This window comes from Oryzias latipes, chromosome 19, assembly GCF_002234675.1.
Source record: "Oryzias latipes chromosome 19, ASM223467v1".
Classification (NCBI taxonomy): domain Eukaryota; kingdom Metazoa; phylum Chordata; class Actinopteri; order Beloniformes; family Adrianichthyidae; genus Oryzias; species Oryzias latipes.
This window is the reverse complement of record NC_019877.2, coordinates 4,655,306-4,675,540: the sequence shown is the minus strand read 5'-3', so window position 1 is coordinate 4,675,540 and position 20,235 is coordinate 4,655,306. Positions and strand designations below refer to the sequence as shown.

The window sequence follows — 20,235 nt, the reverse complement described above, 5'->3', positions numbered from 1 at the left end:
ATAATATGCATATGAGATGCGCTTCTTTAATCAATTGCATCACAAGCAGATCTGGGGTTTAATGAAGAGATTCATTGTGTTCCTACTGCATTTTCTACTTTGCCTTCCCTGGTTTGAGCTTGTTTTGGGAAAACGGTGTTTAAGCTTTTTGGGATTTCCCATCCTATCCAACCATCTGCCTACCCTTCCCATTCCTACCCTTTGATAAGTAAACCTCTTTAATTTGCCTCTGTGCACAACAGGTGTTATGCAGGTAAAGCTGCTATAGCCTTTTTTTTTTTTACTAAGTTTTCTCTTAATGTTCAGATTTTTTGAATTTTGCGACAAGTTGAATGATTTTTACTCATCTTTGCAGAAATTCCTTTTTTTTTTTAATTCCTAAGAACTTATTCATCCAAAACTGAAGCTCAAGCATGTGGTTTCTGTTAAGGAAGAAGTTAAAAATGGCCATAAATTATTTCCATATTTATCAGAGCGCTCTTCTTACTTCATAACCAGATTAGAAAACAAAAATCGTGACATTGCCGTTTACTTTGACAACACCATCATTACAATATGTATTGACATCAGGCCAAGGGGAATGTTCTTAAATGTTAAGTTTTTCAAGTCACTTCCAGTTTACCGGCCAACTCTCATTAGCCTTTTAAAAGTACTTAATTTAAAACCCTCATTGTGCAGCTCAGACATGCTCACAATGACAGTCAGGGAGGGGTCCTCCACCCAGAGGTCATGTTGGGATTGAGATGTGTTTCAGCGCCAAGAATGTGAAAGGTCGGCTCTAAACACAGCTGGTGGGTTTTCCCAGGCTTAAATTTTCTGGAGGTAAGTTTCATATTTACGAAAAAAAATCGTGTTGTTAACATGTTCTCGTGGCATTTTTGGAAAAACATCTATAAAAAAAATAGGTTCAAAAACACATTTCTGAGTTGTTGTTTTTTTAATGGTTCTGAATCAGAGCTGAAAAAAAACTTGATTGTTGCATGGAAAATATGCCTGGCGGACACAAGCCCCCTGAGCTCTCAGCAAGGAGGGAAGGGGCAGTGTCGCTCTTTCGAGAACAGTCCCGCCCACAATGTCTAATGAACTACTGCTGCTCTGCAGAAAGTATGTCTAAGAAAAATTTAAAAGAAAGAAAGACTTTCACACTTTAAGAAAGACTTTAAAATAAGTTTGATTTGTTTTCAGGCATAAGTTGTTAAATAATGTTTAAAAATGAAATATTATCATACAAATATCAATCAGCACAAATATCAATCATCCTTAAACAGTGACAGTAAACTGTATAGTTTTTCGTTCAAAAAAATGCCTTACTCATCTGCTGATCATTTGACAGTTACTAGTGTAAGGGTCATTCTCACAAGGAAATAACTGTGTTCACATTAAAAATAACACAGACAAAGGCACAATAGTATTTTTTTAAATTAAGAAAATGTCATTTATGAAATAAAACATACACACATCTTTGACCTTTTAGTCATCTTATCTAAACACGGCAGGAAACAGGTAAACTCATCCATGTTATGGAAGTAGACAAAATTGGCACCAGCGCTCTGTAAAATAAAGACGACACACGATGGTCCCTGAAAAATCTTTAAATTTGCACCAAGAAATTAATCCAGAAAAATCCCATATTGCTTCTGATTTAGTGCTTAACTGAATGATAATAAAAAAATGAAATTTCATTCCATTTCATTTCATTTCATTCAATACTTTTATTTCAATATGCTTGTCTCGTGTTTTCTTATAGATCAGGTTAGACTGTCTCCTGCTCATCATGAGGTCCATGTTCATTGTGGTACACAACATTTTACCAAACAACACAACGGCTGCTGTGACCCTTTTAACCTCTTCAAGCAGCATGTCGCTGATTTGCAACGCACCATTAAATCCAGGACTCTGCTTATTTTATCTCCAACTGGAGCGGGGGGGGGGGGGGGATTGAAGACTTTTTTTTTTTATTGGAAAAAAATTCAGACATGATGTAAACATAATAAGTCCACGTTTGAGCTGTGATGCTCATTTGTAAACACTGTCTTTACATTGCAATGGTCAAATGTGATTCTTTCCCAGGGTAACATCATTTCTCGTTGTTGCTCAAAGGCAAAAAAAGCAATGTTTGTTTTTTATTGGATGATTTTATGTAATTTTTTTTTATGTGATTTTCTGCTTTTTATTTTTCCCAGTTCTTCGGTGTTTTAGTGACCGTTGTGTTGTTTTTTTTAATTGACATAAGAATGTCGCCAATTCTGTTCATGTTTGTGTGTGTTTTGTTAAATCAGCTCAAAACCAATGATGTTAGATGTCAACTGCTGGTATTTGATACGTCTTTGTGTAACTCGATTCCTTCCCTGAATGAGCTCTGAACATCTTGTCAAGTTCTCAGCTGGAACACTTGTCGACACGTCAGTGTCAAAGGCCGTCCACCCAAAGCAAGCAGCTCCTTTGGAGAAGTTTCAGCAGACAACATTCCTTCATGTCACAGAAAATTCCATTTTATTGGGTAAAAGAAAAACCAAAAGTAACTCAAACAGCTTCAGTGAGCAAGCAGCAAAGCAGGTGGGATTGAGAGCATGTCCATCTAGTTTGCTGGAGTATTATTTTTGGATGCTTAGTAGGCCTACTTAGCATTCCCAGTTTCAAACTGCCCACTTATGCTTGATAGCAGGGGTTCTTTGTGAGTGTGTTACAAGATTAGAATCATAATGGATGCAAGTTGAATATCATTTTCAAACAAACTGTTTTTTTTACCCTATTTTTTGTTGCAAAGCTTCAGCAGTGCACACATTTTCACACAAATGTGATTATAGCTGCTTTCTCTTAACATTTGTCTGCAGCAGCATTTCTTTCCAGTTATTTTTCAGGAAAAACAAAATTTACTTGCATGAAGGAATTGATATACAGTTTCCATTTGGCTGGAGCTTATCATTTTCTGGAGTCAACTGTCTTCTGGCACATTTCATTTGAACGAGATACGAACATCAATCATTCAGCATTATACAGCTTATACCAAGTGTTAGAATGTCAGACGAGTGACATATAAAAGCTTTGTGTATAAAGATGGACAGAACGAAGAAGAGATAAAATGTTCGTTTGTTTCAAACAAATTTTAAAGCTGATTTTCAGCTCATTAAATAATGGAACAAATTATCTTAAAGCTACACCTGTTCTACACCTGATCACCCATCAGTCAAAGACCACTCCCCTCAAACTTAATAGACCTTGACTGTAAGTACGTCTATTTCTGTTGTTATGATTCATGTTTATTAGACAATTACTGGTATGAAGTCCATTGCGATGACTATTGATGTAAATATTGGGCTACATAAATAAGAATGGATTCAATTGTTGTAAAGTCAGTCTGTCATTAAAGTTTATTGGGTACAGATTCAATTGTGTAACCTAAAGTTACCTACTGAACAGGAAGTCACATTTTGGCTATTGGGGAAAAATCTCACAAACATCTAAGAATTTCTAACATTTTAATAACAAAATGTATAGATAAAATCAAAATAGATACTGACATCATGCAAACTTCACAAAAAATGTCAAGTAAGTCACATATTGAAAAGATGCATTTATTTCAATCCATTGGGACAAACAGCATAACAACTATAGCGAAGCTGTAATCTTTAACATCAAGACCAACTCTTCTGTCCTCCATCAAAGTTAATATAAATTTCAAACTTCCAGATGTGTATTGAATTATTTATTGGGCATTAACAGCATTATAATCATCCTTTTAGACTGCATGTAAATAAACACAGTACAAAAGGCTAAAAATATATTTTATAGTTTTGGTAAAACAATGTACCGTCGTTTATATTCTTGCCTTTAAACAGATTAGGTTTACAGGTGTTGAGTTAAAAAAAATAGGTTGCAGGTTTAAGATTCTTAATTCATTGAGGTCAAATTGGGTTAACAAAAGAAAACAGATGAGAATATTTTGAAGATTGAATTTATTCCTAAAAATGATAATCCTTTTTTTTTTAGTGTAAAAACACTGCATTTTGGGTTTTTTTTTGTCTTTAAAAACTGACCTTCTAAATTTTTTACACATCCTTTACCAAGCATGGATATAAACAAAGCGTTGCGTGCTACACTATATGCCTGAAGAACACATCAGTAAAAGGTCTGATGGAAATACAACAGCAAACCTCAGGGGGAATGAACCCATTAAATGCTGCAAAGCTTTTAGGCACCTATCATGTATAAATAAATATTGGGTTTGTATGTGCAGTATGTGAGAGAGAGATTAAGGGAAATAAAGAAAGATCGAGATAGTTCATCTTGATTTTCTTATATCTCAGCTAACAACAGAATATTTAAAAGATCAATTATGTAACTGTGGTCTGCAGTGCAAATCTCAATATTTTTCTTTTCTTTGTCTTCAAGTGCAACTTAACTCTTAAAAAATTTAATAACAGAAAAAAAATATAGAAAAAGACAGACATGCACAAACTATTTCTTTCTGGTGAAAAGTAACTTCACAAAGTCACTTGTTTCTCTTTTTCAACTTATTTCCGCTTTTTAAAGTTTATTCGAAACAACAGTCCCTCTAATTTCTATTTTTCATTATAGAGTAGCTGATTGGCCAGCGTGCAGAATGAAGGCGGGGCTTCGTTTTTTGCCATCAACTATTGGCTGTCGTTTTGTATTTCTCTGGAGTTATTCCCTTTTCATTGGAGGAAAGGATTACGTCACCTGCCACCGGATTGGCCAACAAAACTACCGGGAAGCTTTGCGACAAATTTCAAAATTTCTAACGGTAGATCACCTCGTCGACTTTGCTGTTAAGCTGAGAGGTTTTTCAGTGTTTTTTGATACTTAACTATCAAATTATCACTCTAGTGTTTAAAAATTAAAGCAGCAAAAGAAAAATGGCGGAACCACTAAAGGTAAATCGAGATATTCTGGGGTTCTTTGTATCTTTTCCCGTTTTTTTTAGTCTGTTTCTAGCAACGGTAAAGGCTAAAGCTAGCAAGCCAGCGTGTTAGCTCCACGAAAACCTATATGAATCCTGCAACAATCATTGCAATTTGATAACATATATTATAATGTTTAGAATTTTTGCTTTGTTCATCCAATTTAGCGACTTGGTTCTTATTTAAGTTAGGCATATTTGCATTGTTTTTCACATTCCACTGACTTAGAAACTACGAAGGGCAGCTTTTTGTGTAAATAAAAAAAACGACTTTTTTTGTTCGGCTGAATAAAAAGCGCTGTTTATGAAAGTAACTTTGTTATTGAAGTATTATCAACGGAAAATATACATAGTTGTTGTTTCTGCAAATTATTCGGGGGGCTTTAAGGTCTCATCATTTTGCTAAACATCATAAAGTTAAAAAGTCCAGATAAGCAAATATTTAGAGTTGAAGTGTAGTAAAGCTGTTTGGGGTTCTTACCTGTTTATTATTCCACTAAAAATAATCAGTTTAGGTGATTTAACTACAAAAGTCAAGCATTACCGTGTGCCTATAACAAATGATTTTTTTATTTCTTTTTAGGCCCTTTATGAAAACAAACCTCTGGAGAAGACAAAGAAAGACTCCAAACGTCTTTCAGTGGAGAGGATCTATCAGAAAAAGACCCAGTTGGAGCACATTTTGCTCAGACCCGACTCTTACATTGGTTCTGTTGAGCCCGTCACCCAGGTGAGTAAATAGTCTTTTTATATTTTAATCTAATATCAATCTATCACTTTATCTGTGGAGCACCTTTTTTTATCATCATACATAAAGAACTCTATATACAATTAAGTTAAAACAATAATATGAAATAGACTAAAAGTAACGGCAAACAAAAAATGAACATAAAAATGGAAGGAAATGCTGCTATTTGAAAGGAGATCCTATGGATTAAAAGATAAAAAGTACAAATTATAAACAATAAAAGCCACCAAATGCTTCAATGACATAAATATGTGGACTAAATTAGTTATGTGCAGTAAGTTAAAATGATGCATCTTTAATTTACAGAAATAAAATAGAAATATCGAAATCCTTTCAATAATTTTTAACACCAAATTTGATTTTTAGTTGGTGGGAAAAGTTGTGTTTTCATATGTATAATTTGCTCGCTGTCTATTTCCCCATCAGCAAATGTGGGTGTACGATGTGGATGTTGGACTGAACTGCCGGGATGTGACGTTTGTGCCTGGACTTTACAAGATATTTGATGAGATTCTTGGTGAGGAAATCTTTCTAACATATTTGGTTGATCTGCAGTTTTGATAAAGTTTTTATTGATCTTATTAAAATACTTTTTCTTTCATTTTACTAAAGTGAATGCAGCTGACAACAAGCAGCGGGACAAAAGCATGTCATGCATCAAAGTCAACATTGATGTGTAAGCCAAATTTGAATTCTGCCCCTCTGGTTTGGATGCAAAGCATGTGCTTTTGTGATGTTAGCTGCACTGTAACATTTGTGGTTTTTGCTTAGGGAAAACAACACCATCAGCGTATGGAATAACGGGAAGGGGATTCCCGTGGTGGAGCACAAGGTGGAGAAGGTCTACGTTCCTGCTCTCATCTTTGGACAGCTCCTAACTTCCAGTAACTATGACGATGAGCAGAAGAAAGTCACAGGTAAAGCATTTATTATTTATGGTTGAACACAACTTTTGGAAAGTCAAGCATTTGAGTCCTTAATTAAAAATGTATTGTTCAGGTGGACGAAATGGTTACGGTGCCAAGCTGTGCAACATCTTCAGTACAAAGTTTACCGTAGAGACCGCCTGTAAGGAGTCCAGGAAAACATTCAAACAGGTAAGAAGGAAGATTAGTCTACTTGCTGATGTTTGGTAACATTTTATAAAGTCTCTTATTCTGTGTTGTCCATAGACTTGGTACGACAACATGGGGAGAGCAGGAGATACGAACATCAAAGCCTTTGATGGAGAGGAGTTCACTTGCATCACCTTCAAGCCAGATTTGAGCAAATTCAAGATGAGCACCCTGGACAAAGATACGGTGGCTCTGATGACCAGGAGGGCCTACGATGTTGCTGGATCCAGTAAAGGAGTCAAAGTGTTCTTCAATGGCAAAAGGCTGCCTGTAAGTTCTCCTCATGTTGCAACAGAAAGCATAGAGCAGACATTAAAGGCCAACACTGTATAAAAAAAGGGTTCAAGTGTTATTAACATGTTCTTGTGGCATTTTTCTGATGATAAAAGGCATATATTAAGAAAATTAAGCTTAAAATTGTATTTTTAATTAATCATGAACCAAGAAAAAAAACTCTGAGCTGGCCACAAGCTGCTCTTCAGCAAGGAGGGGAAGTGGGGCGGGGTTGCTCCATGATAACAACCCTCCCCACAACTTAGAGGCAAATTTCTAATGAATTCCTACTACTAAGCAGAAAGTGTATCCTAAAAAAAGACTTTTTAAAATGTTTATTTTGACCAAAAAAAACCCCCGCCATCATCCTAATTAGAAGACCGGTGGGAACGCTTTAAAAATTGATCAAAATATGATAGGAGTGGGCAGCTGTTAAAGGGTTGTCAAACCATTAGGAGTATTTATGAGATCCAGAACAGAAATAATATTTAGGTCTAATTTGTTAGAAGTCAGACAAAAATGATTTAAAGATGTTTTTGCTTTTGGAGGACGAGACTTTTTGGAACTGATGAAATGGGTCTCTTCTTGCTTTAGATCACAGGCTTTCGGAGCTACGTTGACATGTATGTGAAGGATAAGGTGGATGAGCTGGGAGGCCCCCTCACTGTGATCCACGAGGCGGTCAATGAGCGCTGGGAGGTTTGCCTCACCATGAGCGAGAAGGGTTTCCAGCAAGTCAGCTTTGTCAACAGCATCGCCACGACTAAGGTAACCTCCTGTGTTTCTCTGTTTGTGCTGCCTTTGTTGTAGAGCTGGATGAACAATAGGAGTCACAACCTCGCTGTCAAATAATGGATTAAAGGTTTTTAATGTCCGAATATCAAACCAATCACTGTTCATGCATTGCCAGCCTTTTAGAAAAATTACATTTGAGTTGATCTATAAAGCATTTCCAAGCAGAACTAGCTGACAGGGTCCACTTGGCACCTAAGTGAAGGTTTGGCAGCTTTCCAAACAAACGTGTTCCTGGTATTAAGATTTATCCACGCCGTTGCTTTTTGCATCTCAGGGTGGCAGACACATCGACTACGTGGCTGACCAGATAGTTGGACGGCTGATCGAAGTGGTGAAGAAGAAAAACAAAGCCGGTGTGGCGGTCAAGCCTTTCCAGGTAATTTAAGCTGCAAAGGTCCACAATTCCAGAGGTGAATTTCTAATTAACTCCTGTCACTCTGGGGAAGTAATCTGTCCTAGAAACCGACTAAAAACGGCATAAATAAGATTTTAAAATGACTGGGAACGATTTTAAATGAATAAAAGAGTGAGATTTTATTGAGGATTAAAACTGTGTCCTTCTTTGCTGATTGCAGGTGAAGAACCACATGTGGCTGTTTGTTAACTGCCTGGTGGAGAACCCCACCTTTGACTCTCAGACCAAAGAGAACATGACCCTTCAGCAGAAGAGCTTTGGCTCCACTTGTTCTCTCAGCGACAAGTTCTTTAAACAGGTGCTGACTCAAACCTCCAGCTATATCATTTTATCGTTTAGGAAATCTTCTGACATCTTCTGCTCCCAACAGGCTACATCTTGTGGGATTGTTGAAAGCATAATGAACTGGGTGAAGTTCAAGGCCCAGACTCAGCTCAACAAGAAGTGCTCGGCTGTCAAACACACAAAAATCAAGGGTGTACCAAAGCTGGACGACGCTAATGATGCAGGCATGTTACAGTGGCAGCAGTTACATGTGCAAAATATCTTCGATCATGTCAAAGATCGGATTAGAATTGAACTATGTACATGGTCGAATAAGTCCAGTGTCAGAAAGAAAACAAAATACTTGATTGCGATAGAAAATTCTTGTAAATGTGGCAGTAACCTCACATTTTACTGTTTGCAGGTGGGAAGAACTCTATCGGCTGCACGCTGATCCTAACGGAGGGAGACTCGGCTAAGACGCTGGCTGTGTCCGGGCTGGGAGTGGTCGGTAGGGACCGCTATGGAGTTTTCCCTCTTCGAGGAAAGATGCTGAACGTTCGGGAGGCCTCGCACAAACAGGTCCAGGACGAGTGTCGGCCGTGCGATTCCCAATCCAAGTGGCGGGTTTCTAAACTCCAGTTTCTTTTGCAGATAATGGAAAATGCCGAAATCAACAATGTCATTAAGATCCTCGGCCTCCAGTACAAGAAGAACTACAGCGACCCAGAATCCCTCAAAAGTCTGCGTTATGGCAAAATCATGATCATGACAGATCAGGTCTTTATTCTTTTTCTCAGACTTTGGCTATGCTTTCTCACACTGCAAAAAGACGTAGCCTGAAAATAGGAAAAGAAGAAGAAAATCCCTAGAAAGTAGTAAAATGATCTGCCCATGCAGCAAGTCACTTTTACTTAAGACACCTTATTACAGGATATAAAACTAGAAACGAGGAGTTCCACATAAGCTTTCAAAAAAATTGAGCCAGTGTTTGACTTTCCTGAATACATTTTCCAGCCCTGGTTTTAATACCCTAAAATGATGCAGACGTCACTCTTATTATTTAACCTATAACTGCACAGATGTGATGGAAACAGAAGCTAAACCAGTACAGCTCAAATTGCGAGACGCTTTATGTGAGCCCCTCTTAGTTTGGTCAAATTGAACAATAGGTTGTGAAATGTGTCCCCATTAACTCTCAGTATAATTGTTAAGCATGAAGACTAGTAATTAACAGCTTCTATTCTGCACCTCCGGAAATCCCACATCTGCACTCTCATTAATTCACTGCTATTTAAAAATAAAATCATCTGCGTGTGAAGCTGAGGCCTTTTTTACTGTTTCCTCTCCTTAAATGACATCGTATTTACACTTTTGATCTTTTATTCTCTTATCAAATCATTGACCTGTGCTGTTTTTGTGTCTGAAAGGATCAAGATGGCTCCCACATCAAAGGTTTGCTCATCAACTTCATCCACCATAACTGGCCGTCGCTGCTGCGCCATAACTTCCTGGAGGAGTTCATCACTCCCATCATCAAGGTATGCAAGTTTTAGGTAATCCAACGCAAAAAAACGTTCAACAAAATAAACCCCCAAAAATATATTTTCAAAAAGAGTTCTCATACAGGGGGAAGCTTGAAAGAATAATGTTTTGCAACACTGCCATCTAGTGGTGAAAAATCATAAATCAAACAGCTGATAAAAACTACCTATTTGGTGACTGTTACAAAATCTACAAAATGTGTCTTTTTTTTTTTTCCAGGCATCAAACAAGAAAAACCAGCTGTCCTTCTACAGCATCCCAGAATTCAATGCTTGGAAAGAGACACAATCTAACCACAAATCCTGGAAAATAAAATACTACAAAGGTTTGTTAAAAACCCCTGTGTGGTAGTAAAACTGACAAGTAAGCCCTCATAATGTTCATGTTGTCTAATGGGTATGAAGGTTGGTTCCATTTGCTGTAGCTTGTCGTTTTTTTTTTCTGTTGCTTTGTAAATCCAGGTTTGGGAACCAGCACATCCCAGGAGGCCAAGGAGTACTTCTCTGACATGGAGAGACACCGGATCCCATTCAAGTACTCGGGGCCTGAAGACGATGAAGCTATCTCCCTCGTAAGATGCTGCATTTCTCTCAGAAGTTCTTTTCTTTGATGGGCAGAAGCTAAGTAGCTGTTTTATCAACTCCAACTTGTGTGCCTGCAGGCCTTTAGCAAAAAGAAAGTGGAGGAGCGGAAAGAGTGGCTCACAAACTTTATGGTTAACAGGCGTCAGCGCCGGGAGCACAACCTCCCCGAGGTAAACGGAGGATCGGTGAGCTCCACTTCTACCAGTTCTGTTTCAGATCACTTCTAATGACTTCTCTCTACAGGATTACCTCTACGGCCAGTCAACCAAGTCTCTGTCCTACAACGACTTCATCAACAAGGAGCTGGTTCTTTTCTCCAACTCTGACAATGAAAGATCCATTCCCTGCTTGGTGGACGGTGAGAAAAAGTCCTGGAAAAGGCAAACTTCAACCGTAAAGACCCACTCTGATGAAAATGGTGTTTTCAACATGCTCTTGTGGTATTTTTCTGATGATGGAGGGCATGTATTAAGAAAATTAGGCTCAAAATTACATTTCTGAAGGTTTTTTATTCAAATTGTTGTAAATCAGGAGAAGATGACAAAAATACAGTTTGAAAAAGACTGTATGAGTGACATAGAAATTACCTGGGCGGGTCACACGCTCCCTGCTCCTCCCACAACTGCGCTGAAGGCTTTTAAAAGATTATTATCTGAGTGGGACTTTTATTGTTGTTTTTTAATAGGGTGGACTTGTAACATGACTCTGTGTGAAATCAGGTTTCAAACCGGGTCAGAGGAAGGTGCTGTTCTGTTGCTTCAAGAGGAACGACAAGCGGGAGGTGAAGGTGGCTCAGCTGGCTGGTTCTGTCGCTGAGATGTCAGCGTACCACCATGGAGAGGTGAGGTGGCTCGGTTCTTTGAGTTCACAACCCAAACGGCGTTTTTTTCAGTCGAGCTGATTGAGTTTTGCATCAGTTGCTCCAGTTTATATGCGTATCTGTACTTTGTGACCCCACGGTGGCCGTAAAGAGTCTTAGTGTCTTAGATTTAATTTAAACTAAAGTAGGGCCTTAATTAAAAAGCCTGACATTATATCAAATAGATCTTAATTTTGCTGTCATCAACTGGATGTGACTTCTTGTCAAACAAAAAATTTTTTATGGGTTTGCTGAGCTATATGGTCCTGACCCGGTCGTAAATCATAAAAATAATTAGCTCACGCTCTTCGCTGCAGGAAAATGGAAAAGTGCACATTTTATGGAGAAACGATTTGAAAATAGGGATTGCTGTTAGTGGTTGGTAAATTTCCAAATGGCCAGCTTTGCTGAAAGACATTTAAAGTTGGCAGGACGGGGATCAAGATGGTCAAAAAAACAGCACTGTTTCATTTTATTTGTACATACAGTCTTAGATTAGATTTGAAGTGTTTTTGAAGATAAATCTGTAGAAAAATGAACTTTTAAATGGAAAACGTTACCTCAAAAAAACACTATCTATTAAATAAAAAAAAGGTTTTGACTAGGCCTCCAAAATAATAAGCAAATTTATTATCATTTAGATATCAAACTGTGCAATACGCATGTCGCAAAAGTCGGTAAAAATTGCGATTGTTTACCTCAAAAGTGCCAGAACAATCTTATGGCAGCTTGAAGTATTTATCAAATCAAATAACTAAGGTATGTTTACGCTTATTTAAATAAACTGTTGCAGTGAATTGGAAATATTATGTTTGGTTGTTTTGCTATTTGTTCATGTATCCCAAGTTCTGTCACCATAGCAGTATTGATCATTAATGTAAAAAGATCACGAGTTTTCCTCATATTGAGCAGCCCTAGTTTAGCCCAAAGGTGGAGAGTTCCAAGAACGATTTGCCGGGAAAAGTTCTAAACTTTGCTAAAATTTTGGACTCTTGAATGCTCAGGTCTCCCTCATGATGACCATCGTCGGCTTAGCCCAGAACTTTGTCGGAAGCAACAACCTGAACCTGCTGCAGCCTCTGGGTCAGTTTGGAACCAGGCTGCACGGAGGCAAAGACTCTGCCAGCCCTCGATACATCTTCACCATGCTCAGGTCAGTGAGAGCCATGCGAGTTCAGTCAGTTTTCTGCGTAAAGTAATCCAAATTTGTCCTTTAAATTCAACCCGGCTCGCCTCTTCCAGCCCCTTGGCCCGCCTCGTTTTCCCGCCCGTGGACGACAACCTGCTCAAGTACAACTATGATGACAACCAGCGCGTGGAGCCGGAATGGTACATCCCCATCATCCCCACTGTGCTGGTGAACGGTGCTGAGGGAATCGGCACCGGCTGGGCCAGCAAGATTCCCAACTACGACATCCGGGAGATCGTCAGCAACATCCACCGAATGCTGGACGGCGAGGAGCCTCTGCCCATGGTGAGCCCCGCCTTTTCTCTGACATCTGTGGTCTTGTTAACAAACGGGTGATATCTGGACTTTCTTCTCACAGCTTCCAAACTACAAAGGCTTCAGAGGCACAATTGATCAGGTTATGAGCAACCAATACATGAACAGCGGAGAGGTGGCCATCATCGACTCCACCACCATCGAGATCTCTGAGCTGCCTGTGAAAACCTGGACTCAGGTGAGCCCAGCCGTCCTTGGATGTAAAAGGAGGTTTGACTCCTGCGTCCAACACTTCTCTGGTTCTGTGGTGCAGGCGTACAAGGAGAACGTGCTAGAACCGATGCTGAACGGCACAGACAAAGTCCCCGCCCTGATCACTGACTACAAGGAATATCACACCGACGCCACCGTGCGCTTTGTGGTCAAGATGACGGAGGAGAAGCTGATGGAGGCGGAGGCTGCCGGCCTGCACAAAGTCTTCAAGCTGCAGAGCCCCCTCACCTGCAACTCCATGGTAATGGACGCGTAAACGGAGGCGCACAGGTCCCAGAATCCTCTCTGATCGCTGTCGGTTCGTCTATGTTTCAGGTTCTGTTCGACTACGCAGGCAGCTTGAAAAAGTACGAGTCCGTGCAGGACATCCTGAAGGACTTCTTTGACCTGAGAATGAAGTACTATGTGCTGAGGAAGGAGTGGCTGGTCGGCATGTTGGGGGCAGAGAGTTCAAAGCTCTCCAACCAGGCCCGCTTCATCCTGGAGAAAATTCAGGGCACTTTGGTCATCGGTGAGAAGCAGCATGTTTCTCTGTTTAAGCTTTGATTCTCTTATTTTTTATGCCAAAAAAAAAAAACAGAAACTTTATTTAAAAACCACATAAAAGTTTAACGATTGCAATCATTACCGCTGCTTCTCTGCTCAGAAAACAAACCCAAGAAGGAGTTGATCCGGATGCTGCAGGAAATGGGCTACGACTCCGACCCCGTCAGGGCGTGGAAAGAGGCGCAGAAGAAGGCAGGACGCCGCTCATGGGTTATTCATCCGTCCAGTCAGAAGGAAAGCCAGTTCCAACATTCAGACTTCTTGTTCCTTAGGATGAAGACGACATGGAGGCAGAGGAAGAGCAGGAGGAAGGAGCGGAGAGAGAGGACCAGAGCAGCGGAGCGGACTACAACTACCTGCTCAGCATGCCTATGTGGTTCCTCACCAAAGAGAAGAAGGAGGATCTCTGCAAGCAGAGGGATGCCAAGGTGGGCCTTGATTTGTTTCACCACACCTGAAAAAATCTGCTGAAAAACATCTGATTTCTGAAACCACTTCTGCTACAGATGACAGAACTGAACACCCTGAAGGGAAAGAGTCCAGCAGATCTGTGGAAGGAAGACCTCGCTGCTTTCTCTGAAGAGCTGGAGGTATTTTAGGCGTTCCTTTGCTCTAGAACACGCCACATGTGGGTTCAGATTCTCTTTAAACTGGGTTCTTTTTTAAAGCGCCTGGAGCAAAAGGAGAAGGACGACGCCTCTGCGCCCGCCAAGCGTCCCGCCAAAGGCAAAAAACCCATGAAGGTGAAGCAGGAGACGTTGCCCACTCCTCAAGGCCGCCGCGTCATCCCCCGCGTCACCAGCACCATGAAAGCCGAAGCGCACAAAAAAGCTGAGCTGAAGAAAGGAGAAGGCCGGAGGGGAAAGAAAGTCAAGGTCAGCTGATGCTAACATAGCTTAGAATGATGGGAAATGCAGTCCAAACTTCAGTTTCTCCTCTTCTGTCGATGCAGAGTGAAGATGTTGTGGTGAAGATGGAGTTTGGCGAAGAATGTGAGAACCTGGAGCAGATCGAGGAAACTGGTCTGGCTGCACGACTGGGCAAGAAAACCAAAACCCAGACTAAAAGAGGTATTTAAAAAAAAACAGTTGTTTTGGTCAGAAAAGGTTGATTAAAAAGCAGGAAACTTAAACCAAAACAGCATCATTTTTCTCTTATTCTCATTCTCATGTAGTAAGACGCTCTCTATATATAATTTCGAAGCAAATATTTTGAAATTTATAACTTTTATCTGGAAAATACAACTGAAACAAAAGTTTTTTTCCTTTAACAATATCTATTTTAATAATGGGATGTATCTGCGCTTTTCTAGATTCTCAAAGCGCTGACAATGTGCCCATTATTCATTCACTCCTCATTTATTCTTGATGGTAACTACTGATGTAGCCACAGCTGCCCGGGGGCAGACTGACAGAGGCGTGGCTGCCAGTTGGTGCCTCCGGCCCCCTTATCCCCGCTCCAATATCTGATACCTGTAACCTGTGTTAGACAAACATTGTGGTTTTGTGATGTAACTGGAACTTAGTGGCCTGAGTCACACAGTTATGAGGAAGCACTTTCACCACAGAAATGTGATTAAACTCAATAACATGGGGCATGCATGCCACTGTTGGCACACGGAGGATCACTCCTTCATGTGGACATCCCTGATGTTACGCCTTTTTATTTTTTTTACTTTTTTTTGCAGAATCAGTTTTTCCTTACCCAGAAGGAGGGTCAAAGGGCAGGGATGCCCACTTTAGCATAGTCTGTTTAGTTCAGTTTAGCCATTATTGAATTCTATGACTTCATGTTCCTTATGATTTCATATAAATACTGCCACTTTTCCTAGTCAGCCTTCATGAATGGATGATTTATATTACTGGGAAAAGGTGTTGTTCCCCCCGGTGACCTGCATTTTTGTAAAATGTTGCAGGTGAGATGAGGGTTTTGGTGACAAAAGGAAAAATCTGAGCGAACGGGATCTGCGAGCTGCACAGGTTCAGGACTGCACAGAATAAGAACCAAGCGAGTTCCGATTAAACCGTGACTTTCTTTCTGTTCTGCCAAATGTTCAAATGAAATGTAAACATGTTTTTTAAGCTGATGGCAACTCCAAAAAAGAAAAAGAAATCATGCTGTCCATTTGCAGAGAATGCATATTACTATAATCAGCAAACTAATTTTACAAGCACTAAAAGCACCATGACAGTATGAACTTGCATGAAGTAGGGGTGGCCGTGGTAGGGCGGTCGACCCCTGACCGGAATATTGCAGGTTCGATTCCTGTTTTGCCATGTGTCGAAGCGTCCCCTGACAAAACGCTGAACCCCATAAACGCCCTGGTGGAAAGTTGGCGCCAGTTTTCGGCAGCTGAGCCGCCATTATAAACCAAAATCAGATTTTTTGAGTAAAGTTTGTTTTTTATTCATTGTGCAATATTTTTATGAAAGCGCTTTTTTGAGTCGATGACAAAATCTGCTTTAAAAACCTATTTCACTCCCTGAAAATAAAATAACAAATATTTTTAATAAAATAACATTTTAGATCTATTGGAAAAGTTCTACTTGGCACAGATGTTCAGGAGAACATTTGGAATTGTCACCGTGTGCCCAAAAACTTTCCTGACCGCTATAATCCTACGCTCACATTTAGATAAGCACAAAAAAGTATTTGCCAGGACTAAATAGCTTTTCTGCTTGTTTGTCAGACAAAGGAATCATTACTCAGATTATTTTTATTTTTCCACTGCAAAAAGAGGTACGGTAGGCTAAAAATAAGAAAATCCTATTTAATATTCATAAAGGGTAACGCAATCTAGAGATGAGTGTTCAAAAATGAAAAAAGAAGCTAATTTTTAGATACAGGGTTCATACGGTCAAGAAAACCTGAAAAGTTTCTAAGAAGCGACATCTTCTCTAAAGTTTTGGAAAAAGTCATGAAATCTTGATTCTTTGGATGCAAAATTTAGCGGAAATGACTCATTTTAGAACAAAATGTCAACAAAAAAAAGAATACAAAGTTGGTATTTCTTGATAATCTCATAAAATCCAAAACCATCACTTATTTTTACAACATAAATCTACATTTTGATTTCTAAAATCATGACAATGAATGCCAGTCCAACTATATTAACCTTTAAAATAACATCCTTCACACTGAATCAGTGCAATTTGAAGTTCTTTGAGTCTCAAATCAAGTTTATGTCAAGATTATGAAGACAAAGCATTTAGTCATCTTAATAATAACTTTCTTGATTATAGATCCTAGATCTAAATGAAACAAAAGAAGCTTTGAGAAAAGCTTATAGACATGCAGAGCAAAGAGAAGTTAAAACAACTTCCAACCTGATCAAAAGTCTTGAACGTTTAAAAACGAGGTTTGAAATCTTTGCAGGGATTGAATGAATGGATGGAGGCCACCTCAACTACTAATGAACAGAGTGAATGGGTTTTCTTGATGCGTTTTAACAAAAAATCATGTCGACTAACATTTTCATGTGTAACTGGCGATTTATTAGGAAGTTTGAAGAGACGTTTTTTCTTCCAGCTCTTTCCAGCAAAGGGAAGCAAACCACTCTTCAGTTCTCGACCGTCTCTAAGAAGCCAAAGAAGAATCCGTGGTCGGATGAGGAATCTGAAGCAGGATCAGATGAGGAATCCCCCGTTGCCCCGAGGGAGCATGTGAACCGTCCCACCAAAGGTGAAACCGCTTTAGGACTTGAAACTGCCATTTTCAATGGATTTGAAAAAAAGCCCCATTTTTTTCCTCGTTCACTGGAACAGGTCCTTCCTGTTGCCTCTAACTATACAGATTTTCACTTTCCTTAAATTGGAATATTTTGCTCCTTTTCTAATCATGGCTCCTGTTTTCCATTATAGCTCCGGTAAAGTACGTTCTGTCTGACAGTGAAGATGAGTTCCATGATCTGGGAAAGACGCGCGCTCCAAAGCGGAAGGCCATCCTCAGTGACGACGACGCCAGCTTCGCGCCAGAGCCCAGCGTCCTCTCTGACAGCGACGTGGCCTCTCCAGCTCCTGCTGTCAAAGCACCAGAGCCGGCGTGAGTTCGAGACTGCAGAGGATGTCTATCCATTTCTGTCCAAAACTAACAGAAAATGTCGTGTTTTCCAGAAAAAAAGTGCCAAAGATGAAAACGGTTAAACCAACCAAAGTCAGCTCGAGCTGTGAGTGTCTACCTTATAATAACTGCTGGTAATGCGATGAAGCAAATTGACTTGACGGTTTTGTTCTTACTGGAATGTTGCAGCTCTGTCTGGGGATTCGGAGCCTCTTTCAAAGGCTCCAGCTAAAGTTAAAGAGGCGGCAGCAAAGAAGGCGGCTCCTTCCAAGAAAGCAGCTGCTTCAAAGAAGAAGGCTGCAGGTGAGGCCACCAGATCAGAGACTTCCCATTCAGGAGCCTTATTTCTTTAAAATAGGATTGTATTTACAGACCAAAGAGCAGAAACAGAATGCATTGCAAAGACGGCTAAAATGATTGTTTTTCTGTGGAATCAATGAGTTACATCTACAGGAAATCCAGTATTCAATTAGAAAAAAAAACAAAACAAAAGTGAAAGTAGCTTTTTGCCTTCTTAAAAACCCATTCCATTCATCTTTTGATGTATTTTGGAAGCGTTCTCAGTGCTCTTTGAACTATGATAATGCAATTTCTAAGCAACACAAAAAAACAAAAACTTGTTTTCTAGGAGGTAGTTTCTGCAGAGCCGCAGGAGTTCATTAGAAATTTCCTCCGAGTTGCCTGATGAAAGCTGTGCCATCTTAAATGACATTATTTGTTTTTTTGTTGTTGTTTTTACAGATGCTAAGCAGCCGTCCATCTTGGATGTTCTCTCAAAGCCTAAAGCTGCAGCCAAAAAGGTTCCTTCTTTTGACTCCAGCGACTCTGAGAGCGAAGGCAAAGCTGCAAAGGCGGCAAAGACCAAACCTGTTGTGAAACGCAAACAGAGCAGCAGTCATGACTCCGACAGCAGCTCAGACAACCTCATGTCACGCCTGAAGAACAAAGCAAGCGTTGGCACCAAGGTCAGTTCACACACTGGACTTCACCAGACTGTCTTTTTGTTTAAATCAAGACGTCATCGTCACCTGAAATGTTTCATTCTGCAGAAAACGAGGAAATGGGATGAAGATGATAGCTTCCAGGTCTCTGATGAAGAAGCAGCGGCTCCTGTTGCCGTGGCGCCACGAGAGAAACCCTCACGAGCGCGAAAACCTGTGGCCTACAAACTGGACTCGGACTCTGATGAAGACGTTTAAATTGATCTGTGGATCACAGAAAAATCCAGTTTTTCTTTGTTTTTACTTACAGAATAGACAGTTTCCTTGTTAAACAGAAGCCAGTTGAAACGTTATTGTTCCATAACCTTTATATGTTGTGTTAAAAATCTTTTCTCAACTGTTCCTGTTTTGTAAATATTTCAACGTGTGTTTATCCCAGTTTTTTAAAGAATAAAGTTTGTATTGTTTGTCGTAAATGTCGAACTTGATGACTTACAAGGTTTTGGAGTCTGCAAAAGCTACAAAGATGACAATAAGAAAACATGTCATATAAAATGACTCATGATTAAATGTCTCTTTTGCTTAGTCATTAACTTTATTCAGCTATTTGCAGTTACTTAAAAGGAAAGTAAGGACCAATACACAGGCTACTATGACATTTTGTGTTTTATCAAAAAATGTGAACACCAACTGATCAAATTACGCACACTTTGATTGGTGGAAGTCCCACTCTTATCTTTTTTCAAAGTGTTCCTAGCTGGTCTTAGTTCTTAGCTGCAGAGTAGAAAGCTTTATAGCTCCAATATTACTCACCAATGTTGATGGACCGCCAATGTTGGCATGGGATATTGAGCAACGGAAGCTAGCAGAAGAGCATTTAAACAAAGGAATAATGGCGAATCAGTGGAGGGTTACTTCTGCACCTACAGTTCCACCCTCAGCTCAGGTGAATTTGTCAGGAACTACTGCTGCTCTGCAGAAACTATGTCCTAAAAAGTGAGTTTTTTTTTTTTTTACTATAGTTTTACAAATAACTACATAATCAACTTGAAAAGGGTTTAAAAGATTGCTAAAAATTGTCAATTGTAAGACATCTTTCATCAGTATGAGATCTGATTGTCTATCAAGATTGTCTATCAACAAATTTTGGATTCTAAGTTGAGTCATCGTTAAATGGAACTCCAGCAGCTTCTTAAATTAGTCGGCAATGTTTGTTTTTTGTTTCGAATTGTGACTTTCTGGATTGCTGCCAGTCACACGTTTAAAGATAAGCATCAAGAATTTATCAACAACACGTTGCAGCGAAAGCAGCCATCATAAATAGTACTGACACAAAAAGTGGAAAAAACTGTTCTTAGACTGTTAGATGACTGCTTAAGCCATATTATCAATAGAAAAACCTCTGGTTTGGGAAACTTCCTTTTGTTTTTATTGTAATCATTAATATCTCCTT

The 20,235-nt window shown here is 39.6% G+C and overlaps 1 protein-coding gene across 1 annotated transcript; it reads left to right on the top strand.

Annotated features, from left to right (window-relative positions):
* The first annotated feature begins 4,752 nt into the window (after positions 1-4,752).
* On the top strand, positions 4,753-19,262 carry top2a (DNA topoisomerase II alpha). The gene is made up of 35 exons (XM_023949579.1): positions 4,753-4,895; positions 5,505-5,651; positions 6,096-6,186; positions 6,282-6,345; positions 6,441-6,586; positions 6,669-6,766; positions 6,842-7,054; positions 7,652-7,825; positions 8,127-8,228; positions 8,428-8,565; positions 8,638-8,776; positions 8,956-9,113; positions 9,186-9,311; positions 9,962-10,072; positions 10,296-10,401; positions 10,538-10,647; positions 10,738-10,830; positions 10,904-11,018; positions 11,380-11,501; positions 12,524-12,672; positions 12,762-12,993; positions 13,067-13,201; positions 13,277-13,477; positions 13,552-13,747; positions 13,883-13,974; positions 14,055-14,210; positions 14,289-14,372; positions 14,451-14,657; positions 14,735-14,852; positions 17,311-17,463; positions 17,643-17,823; positions 17,895-17,947; positions 18,031-18,144; positions 18,583-18,806; positions 18,891-19,262. Exons 1-35 carry the CDS (start codon positions 4,878-4,880, stop codon positions 19,038-19,040), a joined length of 4,716 nt encoding a protein of 1,571 aa, XP_023805347.1. The 5' UTR covers positions 4,753-4,877; the 3' UTR covers positions 19,041-19,262.
* The last annotated feature ends 973 nt before the right edge of the window (positions 19,263-20,235 follow it).